This window comes from Rhineura floridana, chromosome 11 (genome assembly GCF_030035675.1).
Source record: "Rhineura floridana isolate rRhiFlo1 chromosome 11, rRhiFlo1.hap2, whole genome shotgun sequence".
Classification (NCBI taxonomy): Eukaryota; Metazoa; Chordata; class Lepidosauria; order Squamata; family Rhineuridae; genus Rhineura; species Rhineura floridana.
The window spans coordinates 307,490-323,385 of NC_084490.1; the positions used below are offsets into that span (position 1 = coordinate 307,490).

General features: G+C 52.6%; 1 protein-coding gene across 1 annotated transcript; it reads left to right on the plus strand.

Annotated features, from left to right (window-relative positions):
- Window positions 1-9,905: 9,905 nt before the first annotated feature.
- Window positions 9,906-15,573, plus strand: VGF (VGF nerve growth factor inducible). The gene is made up of 2 exons (XM_061588836.1): window positions 9,906-9,965; window positions 13,159-15,573. The coding sequence occupies exons 1-2, from the start codon at window positions 9,930-9,932 to the stop codon at window positions 14,764-14,766; spliced, it is 1,644 nt and encodes a 547-aa protein (XP_061444820.1). The 5' UTR covers window positions 9,906-9,929; the 3' UTR covers window positions 14,767-15,573.
- Window positions 15,574-15,896: the final 323 nt, after the last annotated feature.

A 15,896-nucleotide genomic window follows, 5' to 3' on the forward strand; every position in this document is an offset into this window, starting at 1 on the left:
AGAGCCCTCCTCCTCCTCCGTGGATTTGTCCTTTTTAAAGGACTCTTGCCACTGGTCGATCTCCCTGGCGGGGGCAGCGAGTTAAAGACTGACCCGCACGAAGCCGCACCTCCTTTGCCTCACCGCGCAGCCAAAGCCAGCCGATGCCAGAGGGGGACTGGCCTGTGTGGTCTGGGGGCTGCATTTCCCCACAACATTCCTGCTTTCATAAAAACCTCCCTCACCCCTGGGGAAAGCCGCCTCCTCGGGAGGAAGGAACTTCTCTGGAGTTAAAATGTTCTCTCTCCCCCACCCCCAACATGAAGGGCCCATAGGAAGGAAGCTCACCGATTCCCATCTCTCTCTCTCTCTCTCTCTCTCTGTCTCTCTCTCTCTCACACACACACACACTTATTCACATGCATGCCATTGCCACCCCTGCCAGAGAACCCAGGAGTCCTGACTCCTCTTTCCTGCCCCTCCCTATCTCTCCTGAACTGGCTTGCTGGCCAAGGGCAACCCCACCCCACCCTACCCCACCCCAGGCCAGATGGCTCAGGAGGGCAACACAAACAAGGCAGCACCTGGCTCTGCAAGAATGGGGCTCCCGCAGTGACAGGGGGCTGCACTCTCTGTCAGCCTGTTTCCCCTCTCTCTTTTCTCAGTTGGCAGCAGGCACCCTTCCTGTCATGTGCACCCATGCACGCACACACACACGAGTTCTGCCTGCTGCTCTTCTTACAAATCTGCCTGACCGTGGTTGGGAGGGATCACCATCTCCCTCCTGCCCCTCCCCTCACAGAGCTATAAACCATGCCTAATTAACCAGAAAGGATGTCTCATCATCATCATCATCATCTCCTCCTCAATGGCTTGGCTGCTGCCCGCCTGTGAGTCACAGGCTCAGCCTCCCACCCTGTGGAGACAGAGAGCTTGGCTCTAGGATCTTGCAACCCAGTCAGACACTGCAGCAGTGGCACCCCCAACTGGCCATGTTGGCACCCCTTCTTTTCAGGCACACACCCAACAAACAGGCTGCAGGGGAACCTCCAGACTGCCTTTAAAGCAAAAGCATTAAAAGCCACACACTAAAGACAGACTTAGGCTGGGCAGAATAGAATTGAATTCTTCTAGCGCAGAAGCACCTTCAGGCTCATAGAATCACAGAATAGCAGAGTTGGAAGGGGCCCATAAGGTAGGAATCCAACTTACAAGCATACCTGACAGGTGCCTGACCAGCTGCCTCTTGAAGGCCTCCAGTGTTGGAGAGGCCACCACCTCCCGAGGTCATTGGTCTCATTGTTCTACTGCTCTGATAGTCAGGAAGTTTTTCCTGATGTTCAGCCAAAATCAGCCTTCTTGTAACTTGAGCCTGTTATTCCGTGTCCTGTATTCTGGGGCAGTTGAGAAGAGATCCTGGCCCTCCTCTGTGTGACAACCTTTCAAGTACTTGAAGAGTGCTATCATATCTCCCCTCAGTCTTCCCTTCTCAAGGCTAAACACACCCAGCTCCAGTCCCCTCATTATCCTTGTTGCCCTCCAGTTTGTCTGCATCCTTCTTTAAGTGTGATGTCCAGAACTGGACACAGTACTCAAGATTAAGCCCAACCTGTTCCAAATAGAGGGGAACTAATAGTTTACACTGTTTGGAAACTATAACTCTGTTAATGCAGCCTAAAATAGTATTTGCCTTTTTTGCAGCCACATCACACTGTTCGCTCGTATTCAGCTTGTGATCAACAACAATTCCAAGATCCTTCTTGCATGTAGTATTGCTGAACCAAATATCTCCCATCTTATAACTGTGCATTTGGTTTCTTTTTCCTAAGTGTAGTACTTTGCATTTTTCCCTGTTAAATTTCATTCTGTTGTTTTCAGCCCTGTGCTCCAGCCTATCAAGATCCCTTTGAATTTTGTTTCTGTCTTCCAGGGTATTAGCTATCTCTCCAAATTTTGTATCATCTGCAAATTTCATAAGCATTCCATGCACCTCCTCATCCAAGTCATTAATGAAAATGTTGAAGAGTACTGGGCCCAGGACCGAGCTCTGTGGTACCCTACTTGTTACCTCCTTCCAGTTTCCCAGGGATTGATGTCAGGCTGACAGTCTGTGGTTTCCAGGTTCCTCCTTTTTGCCCTTTTTGAAGATTGGGACATTAGCCCTTCTCCAGTCATCTGGAACTTCACCCATCCTCCACGATTTCAGAAAGATAATAGACAGTGGTTCCAAGAGTTCTTCAGCCAGTTTCTTCAATACTCTAGGATGCAATTCATTGGGCCCTGGAGATATGAACTCGTTCAAAGTGATTGGGTATTCCTTGACCATTTGTCTATCAATCTCAAGCTGCAATCCTGCCCCTTCAACTTGTACTTCCAGTTTCCCAGGAGGGTCATAGACTCTGTTTTGGGAGAAGACTGAGCCAAAGTAGGAATTGAGCACTTCTGCCTTTTCTTTGTCATCTGTTATCATTTTGCCATCCTCATTGAGTAGCTGAACCACCATTTCTTTTCTCTGTCTTTTACTGTGGATGTACCTGAAGAAAGCTTTTTTGTTGATTTTGGCATCTCTTGCTAACTTCACCTCATTCACAGCTTTAGCCTTCCTGACGCCATCTCTGCAATTCTGTGCTACCTGTCTTTACTCTTCCTTTGTGGCCTGGCCTTCTTTCCACTTCCTGTAGGTGTCCTTTTTTTGTTTTCAGGTCATCTCTAAGCTTTCTGTGAAGCCACACTGGCTTCTACGGCTTCACCCTTTTTTCCTTGATGGAATTGTTTGCCATTTTGCCCTTAGAATTTTCTCTTTTATAAACTCCCATGCATCTTGGACTCCTTTTCTCATTAGGGTTGCTTGCCACGGAGCCTTACTTACCATTGTTCCAAATTTATTAAAATCGTCTTTCCTGAAGTCCAGGGTCCACGTATGGCTACTCTCAGCTTTTCTTTCCTTTAAAATCAAGAGCTCAAGGATTGCATCATCACTTTCCCCCAAAGTGGGAGAAACCAACCAAGACCTGTTTGTCATGATGGTCACAGGGAACCTGCATCCAAAGCCCACTTTCAACACACACGCCTCTTATGCTATAATCTTAAAGAAAATTTTTATAAAATGATGTACCGTTGGTACATGACTCCAGAAAAGTTGTCAAAAATGTATAGTAATGTTTCTAATGTTTGTTGGAAATGTAAACAACAAGAAGGATCATTTTATCATATGTGGTGGTTATGTAAAAAGGCAAAATCATTTTGGGCACAGATAGGTAGGAAGATGCAAAAAATTCTAAAGATAAATATTCAGTCAAAACCAGAATTTTTTTTATTGGGTTTTATGGATAAACAAATAGAAAAGAAATATGGAAGAATAATATTATATATGATTACGGCAGCAAGATTATTATATGCACAAAAGTGGAAAATGGAATCAACACCAACAATGGAAGAATGGTTATTGAAATTAATGGACTTAGTAGAAATGGATAAATTGACATGTTTACTTAGAGAAAAATCGACAGATACATTTCTTAAGGAATGGAAACCTCTCTTAGACTTTTTGTTGAAAGATCAAAATAAAATGATGATACTGGGATTTGACGATTAATTAAGACAGCCTATGGAGAAAAGGGACTCTGTATGTATACATTAAGGGACAGGTTTGATGTATATTATATACTTATAGCTGATCTGCGACAAATCGGAAGTCAACTATTTTATTTTCATTTTTTGTTGATGTATTGTTATGTCTTTTTGACTTTGTTTTGTTTGTTTTTGGAAAAATTTGAATAAAAATTATTAAAAAAAAAAAAAAACACGCCTCTTAGTCTAGCACCTCACTGACTAGAAAGTGCTGCCAGCCAAGTGCGGACAACGCTGAGCTAGCTGAACCAGTGGCCTGACCTGGTGTAATACGGCTCTCTCCATTTCCCTTCCAAATCCATCAATGTGGATGGCTTTACAAGCGGATTAGACACATTCATGGAGGAATAGGCTATCAGTGGCTACTAGCCAGGATGGCTGTTCTCTGCCTCCATAGAAAGAGGCAGCGTGCTTCCAAATGCCACTTTCTGGAAATGGCAGGAGGGGAGAGTCCTCTTGCGCTCCAGTCCTGCTGCTTGTGGACTTCCCATAATGGGCATCCGGTTGGCCACTGTGAGAACAGGATATGCTGGACTAGACAGGCCCTTTTTGGCCTGATCCCGCCAGCTCTGCTTACCTTCTTATGTTCCTGTGGTGGAAAAGAGTCCTCTGTGCCTGAGATACTGGAGAGCTGCTGCCAGTCAGAGCAGACTCCAGATGCAGAGTCTGCCCTGGTATAAGGCAGCTCCATTAGCTGCACCAGCTGCACCTTCCGGAGCTTCCTGACATCCACTGCCATCCCACATGTCAACAAACCACCCCCACCTCACCTCTGATGACAATGCAGAGTCTACACGTGGCAAGTCGCAGTGGGGTAAGGTGTCCGACTCCAGAGCAGCCCTACTCAGTCAGCTGGGGATGGATGAAGTGCATCCTGCTCTGGGTTCTGCAGCTGACCCACACATCTTTCTTCCTTGGGCCTTGCGGGGAGGAAGGGCGGGATATAAATAAAATGAATAAATAAAATACATCAAGTGAAGCTGTTAAGACTGAACCAATATCCTCTGTGGGTTAGGGAAAGGGGGCCCTCAACAGCTAGATCAGAAGTAAATGGGACCACCCACAAATCACCAGGCAAAATAGTGCCCCAAGATTGGGTCAGTAGGTCTTGCACTTGCACACCAGACTCAGCGCTGCAACCTCTTTTGGATCAGCAGTCTCCCCCCCCGCCCCCCCGCCCCCCCCATTATGGTGCACAGCACCAGAGACTACCCCGTCACTACATAAGGCTCAGAACCTCTCCTGTTACAAATTAGGGCAGGGGGTTCTGTGCTGGGTCCAGCAAATGGATCCCTCCTTGTGGAGTCTGCCTTTCATCTCTGCTCCAGAAACGTAGACTGCCTGCAGGCCTCTGTCTCATTGCTTTTGATTCCTCAGGGAGAGCTTTTTAATGCCAGAAATAATCTTCACAGGCATTTGTTATTCTCGATGGGTGAAAAATCACAGCTTATTTGTTGACAAAGAAGTGCTGGGCTCTGGTGAGGCAATCTGTCTTCCCCACCCCACCCCATCCTGAACATCCACCCACTTTGGTGCTCTGCAGGGCACAACAGAGCACAGCAAAGGTTCAGAGGGGCAGGCAGGCAGAGACACAACCCCATCAGGAAAAGAGCGCCATGTGTGTCTGGGCGGCTTCAGGGCTGGAAAGTGGATTAGTGTTTGACAAGTGCCCAAGGTTGGGTTGATGGCCAGTGGAAGGATGTGAGGATGAGGAATGGGAGGCGGGCAGGGGCCTCAGAGGAACATATAGTCTGCCTTACACCAAGAGGGCCCATCTCTGGGCTCTCCAGGGGTCCAGACAAGGAGTCTTTCACAGGCCCCCTGGAGAGGCCGCCAGAGACTGAGCGTGCAATCCGGGGCGGAAGGGGCCTCCCTGGAGCTACGGCACTTTCCTTCTGTTTCGAGCCTGGAGTGAGTTTGGGGCCCCCAGAGGGAGGAGGCAGAAGCTCTGGCTGCTCTGGGGAGGTCACTGAGTCCTCGCAGCCAATGGAGCTGGGCTGCATATTGTCTCCCCTGACTGGCAGGGACCCTCTGGGGTTCAGGCAGGAGTCACTTGCTCAGCCCAGCCCAGCCTGGCAATGCCATTGGGGGTGGAACCTGATGCCTCCTGGAGACAAGACAGGTGCTCTGCCCCTGCTATGGTGATGGGCCTGGGAGGGGCTGTTTCCTGAAACAAAGGGAGAGAAAGGGGGAGGGCAGGAGGGCAGGATGGGTGGGTAGAGACAGGGAGGGCTTTCAGGGCAGCTGGGTGGGCAGAGTCTCCCTGTGCAGAAGGAGGAAGGAGAGCAAGGAACAGGCTTGCTTAGGAGAGGCAAATGCTTCTGAGGGTGAGGCAGCCTCACCTCACGTGGTGTGACAAGAAGGGGGGGGCAGGAACTTGCATCCAGCTGGTGCAGCAAGGCTTTCCAATGTGCTGGCCCTAGCAAGTGGGGGGCAGGGAAGGGGGCACTATTGGGGTTCCACTCGAGGCCACAACATGTATTGGGTGATGCTGGAGAGGTTAAAGGATGGCGAGGAGGTGGACACAGATGCATGTGCTGCAGGTGAACTGAGGAGGAGGAGGAGGCTACGCAGGGGGGGCAAGGAGAAGTGTCCCGAGGAGTGATCAAGGCCGGGGAGAGGCAGGCCCACCAGAGCCAAGGACTTGAAGGGCAACATTCTTCTCTCAGCACTCCTTGGAGATTTCCACACCCAGTGTCAAAGTCACCACTAACCCCCTGGATTGTAAGAAGTCATTGCAAGACCAGTGGCTCATGGCATGCTACAATTCAAGGCTTTCAGAGGAGAATGAAGAGGCAGCAGATCACAACGTCACAGCCCCAAGAGGGAAGCAACAGCCAGCAGCAGCCACCCACTTCCTGGCTCTCAGGGGCCTTCTCCTTGAGCCAGAGGGGCTAATTGGGAACAGTGGTTTGGCCACACTCAGCAGACGGTCCAGCTGGCATCCTTTTCTGGGCCCATTTTTATGTGGAGGGAGGGAAATGCCCCCCTCTGGAATCAGCCACCTGAAGCAAAGGCTTCTTGCTGCTCTTCGCCAAGACTGGCCCAAGTGCAGCTCCAGAAAAGGCAGGGCCATATTTGACCCAAGTGCAGCAGGGAAGGAAGACTAACCCACTTGGGCGCCCTAGGAATGTCCATGAGGGGGGGCTACATTCACCCTCTTACCTCCACACCCCTCTGCCAGACCTCCCAGGTGTCTGGGCACGGGGTCCTCACAAAGTCCACGAGGGTGGTCAGTGTCTGGAGTCTTCCTTCAGAGACCCACCAACCCACCTGGCACAGCCTACAAGCTAGTAAACGGCTGCTGTGTGTTTGTCTGGGTTTCCATTCCAGGGTGGTGGTCTTTGGGGGGACGAGAGGGGAGGAGTAGGACACATAGATAATTACTAAGGAGCAGGAGGAAAGCTGAAGCTTACGGAGGAGTGAGGAGACCTGGCAGAAGCAAAGGAAGCAGAGGACGTAAATGGCTGCCACTCCTTTCCGCCCCCCCTCCTCTCACTCCCATCTGTCCATCCACCCACTGGATCTGGCCAAGCATGAAATTGAATCCTGCAGCCTCTGCCAAGGAGGGCTGCCCTCCTGCTCTGTGGGCCTAGCCCCCCATTCCATTTCTCAAGCCATGCCCCCCCAGTCTGGGCCACTTTCTCTCCAATCCTGCGACTTAAGGGAGAAGGGGAGACCCCAGACTCCAGCCCTGGTTTACACCAAGCAGGGATCCAGCCCTTTTGATTCATTCACACAATCAGAGGCTCCTGCTGCAAGAGTGACTCACTCACCAGGCATCAATCTAAGCTCTGACAGCCCGGAAATCCGGCATTAGCCCCGGGAGGGAGCGACTAATTTACTGGTAGAAAGGATGGAAAATGGCAGAGGAGGGGGTGACGGGGGGGGCATGCAAATGGCTGTGTGTACTCTGTGTACTCAAACAGAAGATGGGGGGTAAGGGACAAATGGGCAGGCTGTTCACATCATCCCCACCCTCGGATCCCAGAGCAGGATCCCACATTGCCCTCTGCATGAGCTCAAATCTCCTAGCCCTCACTGTCCACTCACTTGCCCTTCTCATCTCTCACAAGCCCAAGTCCTCCACTGTTCTCTGTGGTCTTTCCGGCCCTTTCTTCCTGGCTCAAACCTTCTTGTTGGAGAATTAGCAGCTATGCCTTGTGTTAGCAGAGGGTCTCCATTGGCCAGGGGGGCAGGGAGGGAGGGAGAGGACCCCAGCCTGCGGAGTTGAGTGTCAAAGTGGGAATGAACTTTTGCGTCTGAAAAAGTGGGTGGTGAACGTGCAGTTTGCAGGCATTGCAAAGTCCAAAAAACAAGGACCTACATTCCTAACCTTATGGATATTACCCTCACATATACACCAAGGAGGTCTGAAATGGCAGAGCCTGACCAGGAATGAGACCTTGGGCATATAGTGGATAGCCTGATGCATAGTTAACCTCCACAAGAGGCAGTCATGGCCACCAGCTTGGATAGCTTTAAAAGAGGATTACACATATTCATGGTGGACAAGGCTATCAGCGGCTACCAACCATGATGGCTATGATCTGCCTCCACAGTCAGATTTTATTATCATTGTTTTCAGATTTTTAATGTCTAATGTATTTGTATGTCTATTTTGTACGTTGCCCAGAGTGGCTGGATATCCAGCCAGATGGGAGACTAAATAAATTCAATAAATAAATAAATAAATAGTCAAAGGTGGTATGCTTCCAAATACTTGAAACTGCAGGATGGGAAGAGTGCTTTTTGCACTCAGGTGCTGCTTGCAAGCTTCCCATGAGCAATGGGTTGGCCACACTGTTCACTGTGAGAACAGGATATACTGGACTCAATGGGCCCCCTTTCGCCTGATCCAGCAGGAAATTCTTATCTTCTTATGTCAACCCAATGGAATTCACTCCCACAAGAAGCAGATGGCCACCAGCCTGGATGGCTTCAAAAGATGAGATAAATTCTAGGGCAGTGTTCCTCAACTTTGGATCCCCAGATGTTGCTGGACTACAACTCCCTTGAACCCTTGACCAGTAGCTAAGCTAGCTAGGGATTATGGGAGTTGCAGGCCAAGAACATCTGGGGACCCAAGGTTGAAGAACAGCATTCTAGAAGACTGTCTGGAGATTAGGGATACCAGGTGAGTGCGTAGGTGGGTGGGATTGCCCTCATGTCCTGGTCAGCCACCGTGGAAATCAGGGTGTTGGACCTTGGTCTGATCCAGCAGGGCTCTTCTCGCAGGATGGCAACACAAGTTTCTGTTGCATTGCTGCATGTGTGTGCGCGTACATGTGGAATGTCTGGTTTCATAAATCCAGCAGTGCCACTGATAACAACCACATCTCTCCAAGGGAGCAGCCATTCAGCAGGAACTGGTTTCACACCTACATTTCAGCAGAAAGAAAGATCTGCTTGAAAACATCCTCCTTAATGTTGAAAGTTCAGCACTGAAGTTTACCAATTATTTTATCTGTGTTTGGTATCCAGAGTCTTTTATAACTTTTTCTGGTTCCAATATTTGATGTTACTTGACAATTAGCATACAAATGATGTCCCAGTTTGGATGGTTTATTGTAGCTGAAATCTGCCCAAACCCAAGAGAATCTAGAGCTTTGCCCAGAAATCTAAAAGGACTCTGAAATAATCGTCCATGTATTTGTGAGTGTTAATTTCAGCTCTAAATCAGATGAACAGAGAATTCCTGCAGCTTGTTGGGGAATGGGGGTGCCTGGAATAGGACAAAGAGACCCCCCTGAACCCCCTTGGTTGTGTGAACACAGAAAGATGAAATGTGGCTTCAGGGACAGAGCCACCTTCCTACAGCAGAGGTCAGCTGCAACGGGGGGTAGCCACCCTCCCTTTGATGCCTACCCCAGCACTGAGCAGCCCAGGGTTCCACCAAATCCTGAAACTGCAGCACCAGGAGTATGGGCCAAAACGGATCCCCTCATTGCAGCAAAATACAAATGATGATGCTTGGGGGGGGGGAGCGAGAAGCAGCTTTGCAGGATCCCAAGAAGCAGAGGAAGTGGGGTGTGCCCCAGAGCATCACCCCCATGCTGAGCTGCCTCTCCCTCGCCCATGGTGTGGGCTCTTTGACTAATGCAGCCACAGCAGAAGACACAGCAGCGCGCCCTCCCCAATTCAGAAGGGGCGTGAAGGACGCAGAGGACTGCGGAGAGTATGAGGGTGACTCATTGCCCCTCCCCTCCCCCCAGGACCCATGGCACTCCCCACACACACATATAAAGGGTGTGTGCGTGGGGGTGGGGAGATAGAATGGCGCTTCTTATTCTGGGAACCAAGAAGATCCCCGTCTAGGGATGGAGGGCAGGATTGAACAGGGTGGCAGCGGCGAGGTATGCGTGTCTGTGGAGGGCACTCTGTGCATGAATGGGAGACACTGCTGCGAGAGGGGACGGGAAGGAGAGAGGGAGGGGAGAATGGAGCCCCAGGGTCGTCGGGAGACAGAGCCATGGCGGAGGTGGAAAGGAAAGTCCACGCGCGGGCATCGCCGCCGCTGTCGCCACACCACCACCTGCTTTGCATTCAGGAGAAAAGCGCTCCCGACAGGCGCCTGCCGCAGAGACAAAGGGTACTCGGGCCGGCGCAGAGAAGGAGCCGCGCGCCGAGGTCCGCGTGCGTGCGCGCGCTTGCAGAAAGACGGCGAGGACTCAAGGCGGAGCACACGCCTGAAAGCGCGCTCCTCGCTGGGCTCCTTGCGCGCCCGCGCGCCCACAACCCACAGGTAGAGCCCTCCCCCGCGCACCGGTCCTAACAAAGAGGGTGGGATGAAGAGCGAGCGAGCAATTCTCCGCCTCTCTAACTGGAACCCGGAAAGGCCCCCAAAGCCAAGGATCCACGCCAGCCACAGGCGACGGGGAAGCCTCGTAAAGGCCCCTGGAGCCGAGGCTTCCTCGGTGTCTCCTCAGGCTCCGTCTCCCTTCTCCCATCCATTCAGAACCCCTTTCTCCTTCTCCTTTTTCAGCCATTCATTCATTCATTCATTCACCCACTCCACTCCGTTCCATTCATTCCTTCATTCATCCATTCACTCACTCACAGGGCTTTCTCACATTCCGCGCAGGCGCGGGGCTCCCCTCCAATCGTGCTCGAATTTTATGAATGAACACTGACGTCAATGGAGCCCCCCACGTGGCCCTGGCTGGTGGTACAAAAGCAGCAGCCCAACCCAGCCGCTGTCCAAGGTGCTGAACGCCAGCGAGCCGAGCCGTGCCAGCCGAGCGAGCGGCGCCGGACAGGCAGCGGCAGACGGGAGACCGACTAGGGGTGGGTGGGCGCCGGCGAGCCCCCTGGCCGGCGCAGTTGCCACGGAGCCGGTAACACGTCCCCCTCCCTGTAAAATCACGCGCAGGCACAGAGGGGTGGGGCACCCCTCCCCGCGAACGGAGCGGAGGAAGGCAGCGGGGGCGTCTTGAGGAAGGTGGGGCGCTGCTCGGGCGGGGGAGGGGGAGCCGGCTGTTGCGAGGCGACGGCGGAGAGCCGGAGCGATGTCTGGCTGGCAGGAGGGCGTCCGCGCTTCGCCGGGCGGCCGAGATGGGGGGTGCAGGGCGGTCCCCTGTAGCGGTTCCCGGAGAGGGACGGGCGTCTTCCGCCAGCAAGAGAGCGGAGGAAGAGGGAACCCCGTCCGCGGGAGGAGGAGAGCGGGACGATCTCGGCCGCTTCGGGAAATGGCCGGTAGATGGACGCGGGGGGAGAGCTCCCGTCACCTGGGTGGTGTGAAACGCGCGTGGGCAGCCCCGAATACTCGCTTCTGGCAAAGAATCCGGAGGGCCAAGAAAGACGGAGCGGCCCCGCTAGAGAAGGAAACGCACGGCGGTCCCTCAAGAAGAACGGGGTGGAATTAGGTGTCGCCTCGCAGGGCTCTCCCGAACAAGGCGAATGTTTTTCGTGGGGGGGAGGGAGACTGTGAGCGTGTTTGATACTGCTTTTTTTAAAAAGAGAAATTTGGGGTGTTGGGAAGGGTCTCTTAAGATTGTGATGGAGCCAAATTATGTAGAGGGGCTGAAAATGGGCCCCTTTCGGGGGCCAGCGAAGGTCTTAGCCGGAAGAGGGCGAGGCCGCGGCGTCGAGGCTGCCAGTCACTGTCTCCCCTGCATGTGTGGGTGGTGGGTGTGGGGACTGCAGAGGGGGGGGGGAGCGCGCAGGTTTTCCGCCCTTGTTCTGATGGAGGAAGGTGGCACTCGGCCACCAGGAACCAGTCTGGCCAGTGAGTCACAGCCGTGACTTAACTGGGAAAGCAAAGGTGGGCTGTGAGAGAGGCGGGGGCGTCTTTGTTCTAAAATAACTCTATGTGTGTGGTGGGAGGGAGGGGAGAGAAAGATCTCACTGTCACTAGAAAGGAAGCCTCTGGGGTGAAAGAGAACCGCAGCTGATGAAATGAGGATGAGGGTGTGTTTGTGCCCCATTAGGGACGCTCAATGATGAAAACCCCAGATGTGGCTATAAAAGGACCCCACCAACCCCTCTTCCACCACGGGATTCAGACAGCAGAACCTTCCTGCCCCCCACAATATGGGGAATCATCTTGGGCTGGTGGAATAATGACAGTAATAAAACTATTGATTTAAAATTCATTCCAAACAAACAGCAGCCCCTCCCCCCACTGAAAATACCCAGCTGAGAATGCAAGAATCTAACAGGGTATCAGATGATTGTCCTGCCAAGGGAAGGGGGGTGCAGGGGGGGAGTTTGCCAGGAGCTCTCCCTCCCTCCGCTGTTGGGGTTGGGATGAGTGGGGCAGGTGAGCAGGAGTGGACTATTCTCCACACGTTTTGGCAACCCCACAGAGTTGAAAAACTGCACAGGGAGGGAGCATGGAGTTTTCCCCTACCAGTCCCTGCGAGTACGTATGCGCATGAAAGACAATTTGTCAGAAGCAGCTGTGTACGTACAGCCTGCTGGCAGGCAGACAACCCTACGACGAGAGTATGATCCAGGAATTCGGCTGTAATGCACGGAATTGTCAGTGAGCCCATTTTGAATGCACAGTACAGAATGTGCCACTTCACAACTGTGCAGGCAGCTGGCAGGAATCACTCCGGCAAACAGCACATCACAGCTGGGTGGTGGGGTGGGAAGGGGCAAGGCAAGTGTGTCGCAATGAAAATGAGTTGTGAAGAGTCCCAGGCCCCATTTTAGCGAGGGCTGGGCCCCTGCAAATGTCACGTTCTAAGAAGGGGCACATAATGAAAGAGAACTCACACCAGTTTCCATCATCTCCGGGGGGGGGGGATTTAGAAGTTGCCCGGCTTGTGGGTCCAGGTACCTTTCCCCAGGGTTAGGGGGATTGTGGGGGAGATTTTGGCTCTTCCGTGTGTGTGTGTGTGTGTGTGTGTGTGTGTGTGAGAGAGAGAGAGAGAGAGAGAGAGAGAGAGAGTATGAGAGAGAGAGAGAGAGAGAGAGAGAGAGAGAGAGAGAGAGAGAGAGAGAGAGAGATGTATATGTGTGTGTGTGTATATATGAGAGAGAATGTGGAGGGCTCATTCTTCAGCAAGCTCTGATCAGGCATTCCTTTTTGTCCCTGCACAGCCCCTCCATCCTCGAGGCAGGATGCTTCGGCCCCAATCCCTGCACAGAGCAGCCTGTCTCCTCTCTCTTTGCCTCCTGGTGCAGTGCCACCTCCCTGCTGCTGATGCTGTCCCCCTTTCCCTTGAGGAGGAGGAGGCCCACCCAGGCAACACTTTCCTCAAGGCTGAAAACATGCCAGCCAGCAGCATCCGGGTTCACTCCCTCCCAGGGACCAGCCCAGGTGCAGAAGACCAGAATGACAGCCATGAAGGTGACCTCTTCCAAGACGTGGACCCCAAGGCCTTGGCTGCCATCCTCCTGCAAGCACTTCAGATCCAGCCCAGCAAACCCAGCGAGCGGCACCTTAACCCCGAGCCCAGCGCCAATGAGGAGCAGGTCCCTAGTGAGACCATGAGTTCTGACGTGCAGCAGCCAGAGAAGGAGGAGGGCTGGAAAGCCAGCAAAGATGGAGGCCAACCAGAGGAGGAGGAGGAAGAAAAAGAGGCAAAAGCTGAAGAAAGAAATTTTGGCCAGCAGGAGTTGGAGACGCTCAAGTCCATGCTGGAGGAACTGCAACAGTACAGCTCCACCACCAAGAGGGAGGTGTCCTCCCAGGGCTACCAAGCAGCTGGCCCCGAAAGCCCCCGGAATGATGTGCTGAAGGAGCTGGAAGAGTATGAGCAGCTGAAGGTCAACACTAAGCGCAAGGCTCCCCCGAGTGAGCCCTGGGCAGGGGCCAGGAAACTGAGGCAGCAGCAGCACCTGGAGCACCAGCTCCTGCAGAGGCGCTACGAGGAGCTGGCTGAGAGCCGCAAGCAGGCAGAGGAGGCTCGCAGGGCCGCGGCGGAGGAGGAGCGCCTTGCAGATATGGCCTCAGACCTGCTGCTGCAGTACCTGCTGAAGGATGGGGAGGAGGGGGAGGAGGAACAGCAAGGCGCCAATGCCCAGGAGCGGTCCGAGGAGGAAGAGGGCGCGAAAGGCAGCTCCCTCCTCTTTGAGGATGAGGAGGGCAACGTGGCCGAAGACAAGCGGTCCAATGAGGCCCCGGAGGAGGAGGAGGAGGGCGGCGAGGACGACATAGACCCCAACACAATCGACCGGCTGATCGAACTCTCCAGCAAACTTCACCTGCCGGCTGATGATGTCATAGACATCATTAACAATGTTGAGAAGAAGAAGGAGGAGGTGCCAGAGCCCAGCACCACCACCACCAAGGGCAAGTTGTCAGTGGCAGCACCGTGGAACAAGCCCCCAAAGAGCCCTTCCTATGGCCCCTATTACCAAGACACATGGCCGGCCCCCAACCCATACTACCCTCCAGCCTACAAGCCCTACCACCACCTCCCCAAGCAGAATGAGGCAGCCTGGAATGAAGTCTTGAAAGGAGATGAATATCCCGCACCCAAATGGTACCGAGCCAGGCCTAGTGGCCGCAGCACCACCACCAACAAGATCTCCAATTACATCAAGCCCTGGACTTTCCAGCCTCCAGCCCACCACCGCTACCACCCTCTTCCCGGTCCCATTGTGCCAAGAGACGAATATTATGACGACAGCGAAGCCCACGATGAGGAACTGGAGAACTACATTGAGAGTGTGCTGATGAAGCATCCCAAAGTTTTCCAGTAAAAGCGACAGAAGCTGTCTCCCTTCCCACTCCTGTCCCCACCCAAAGAAACTTGGTCATTCACAGTGTATCTGACATAAATTCAGGTTCTTGCATGAGTCAGGAGAACAAAGTCTCCCCACCTAGAGAGAGGTCCCCACGGAGGACATCGGGTTGCAATCTTTTTTTCTCAACCCGTTACCTGGATGACAAACCTTCCCCCACTCCCCATCAACACGCATCTCATAGATGGCTGCCCTCCTGGTTGTAGAAGAAAAGCTGCGACACACACCATGGGTGTGGAGCATTAAGAGGAACATCTTTTTCTCTGCAATGAGTCAAAATGAACCGTTTCGTACCCACACAGCACCCGCTACCCACTGGCACCAGTTGTTTGAACAAACAGGTATCAACAGGCCTTAGTCACAATGGAGCCATGCAAGGCCACAAATACTCAGCCTGACCTCTTCCCAGGGGCAATCTCAAAACAAGCATTCCAGGTGCAGCACTGCAAACTCTTAGAGGCGTTCAATTAAAACCACCATCACCACCACCTGGATCCGTTCTGTCCCCCTTCTGCAACCCTCAAGAAATCACAGTGTTATAGCACACTTAGAGAGGAGTCTCAGCAAAAATGGAGTGGGGAAGGGTGAATGTGGAAGTGGGCCACACACCCCAAGTTGTGTGTGATAATGAAGGCCACTGGCTGGTGTTGAATGTGAAACCCCAAAACTCCTAACTCACCTGCCCTTTCTCACCCCAACTCAGAATCACTTGCCTTTTCCCCTTTGTGAAGTCAGCATTGTTAGTTTAAATCACAAGACCCTCCAGAGGATCTTATCCTGCAACATGCATGGAGCAGCCGCAGGTGGTTAATTCTAACAAAGCCTAGACTGTGAGGGCTACAAAATCTCTGCACAGTTGCTGGAGACAGAAATAACATTTGTACATTATCTGTACCTTGAAGGCCAAAGAGAAGAACAGCAGAAGCTGCCTCAGGGTCAGATGCTCCTTTAAACAACACCCCTTCGATGGGGTCCAAACAGGACAGGGCCTTCAGCAGCTGCCCGTATCTTAGCAAACGTGAAGAGAACGTCACAGGGTAAAAGAATGAACCCAGAAGCCATGCAGAAGTGCTGCTCCTCCGCTTCCT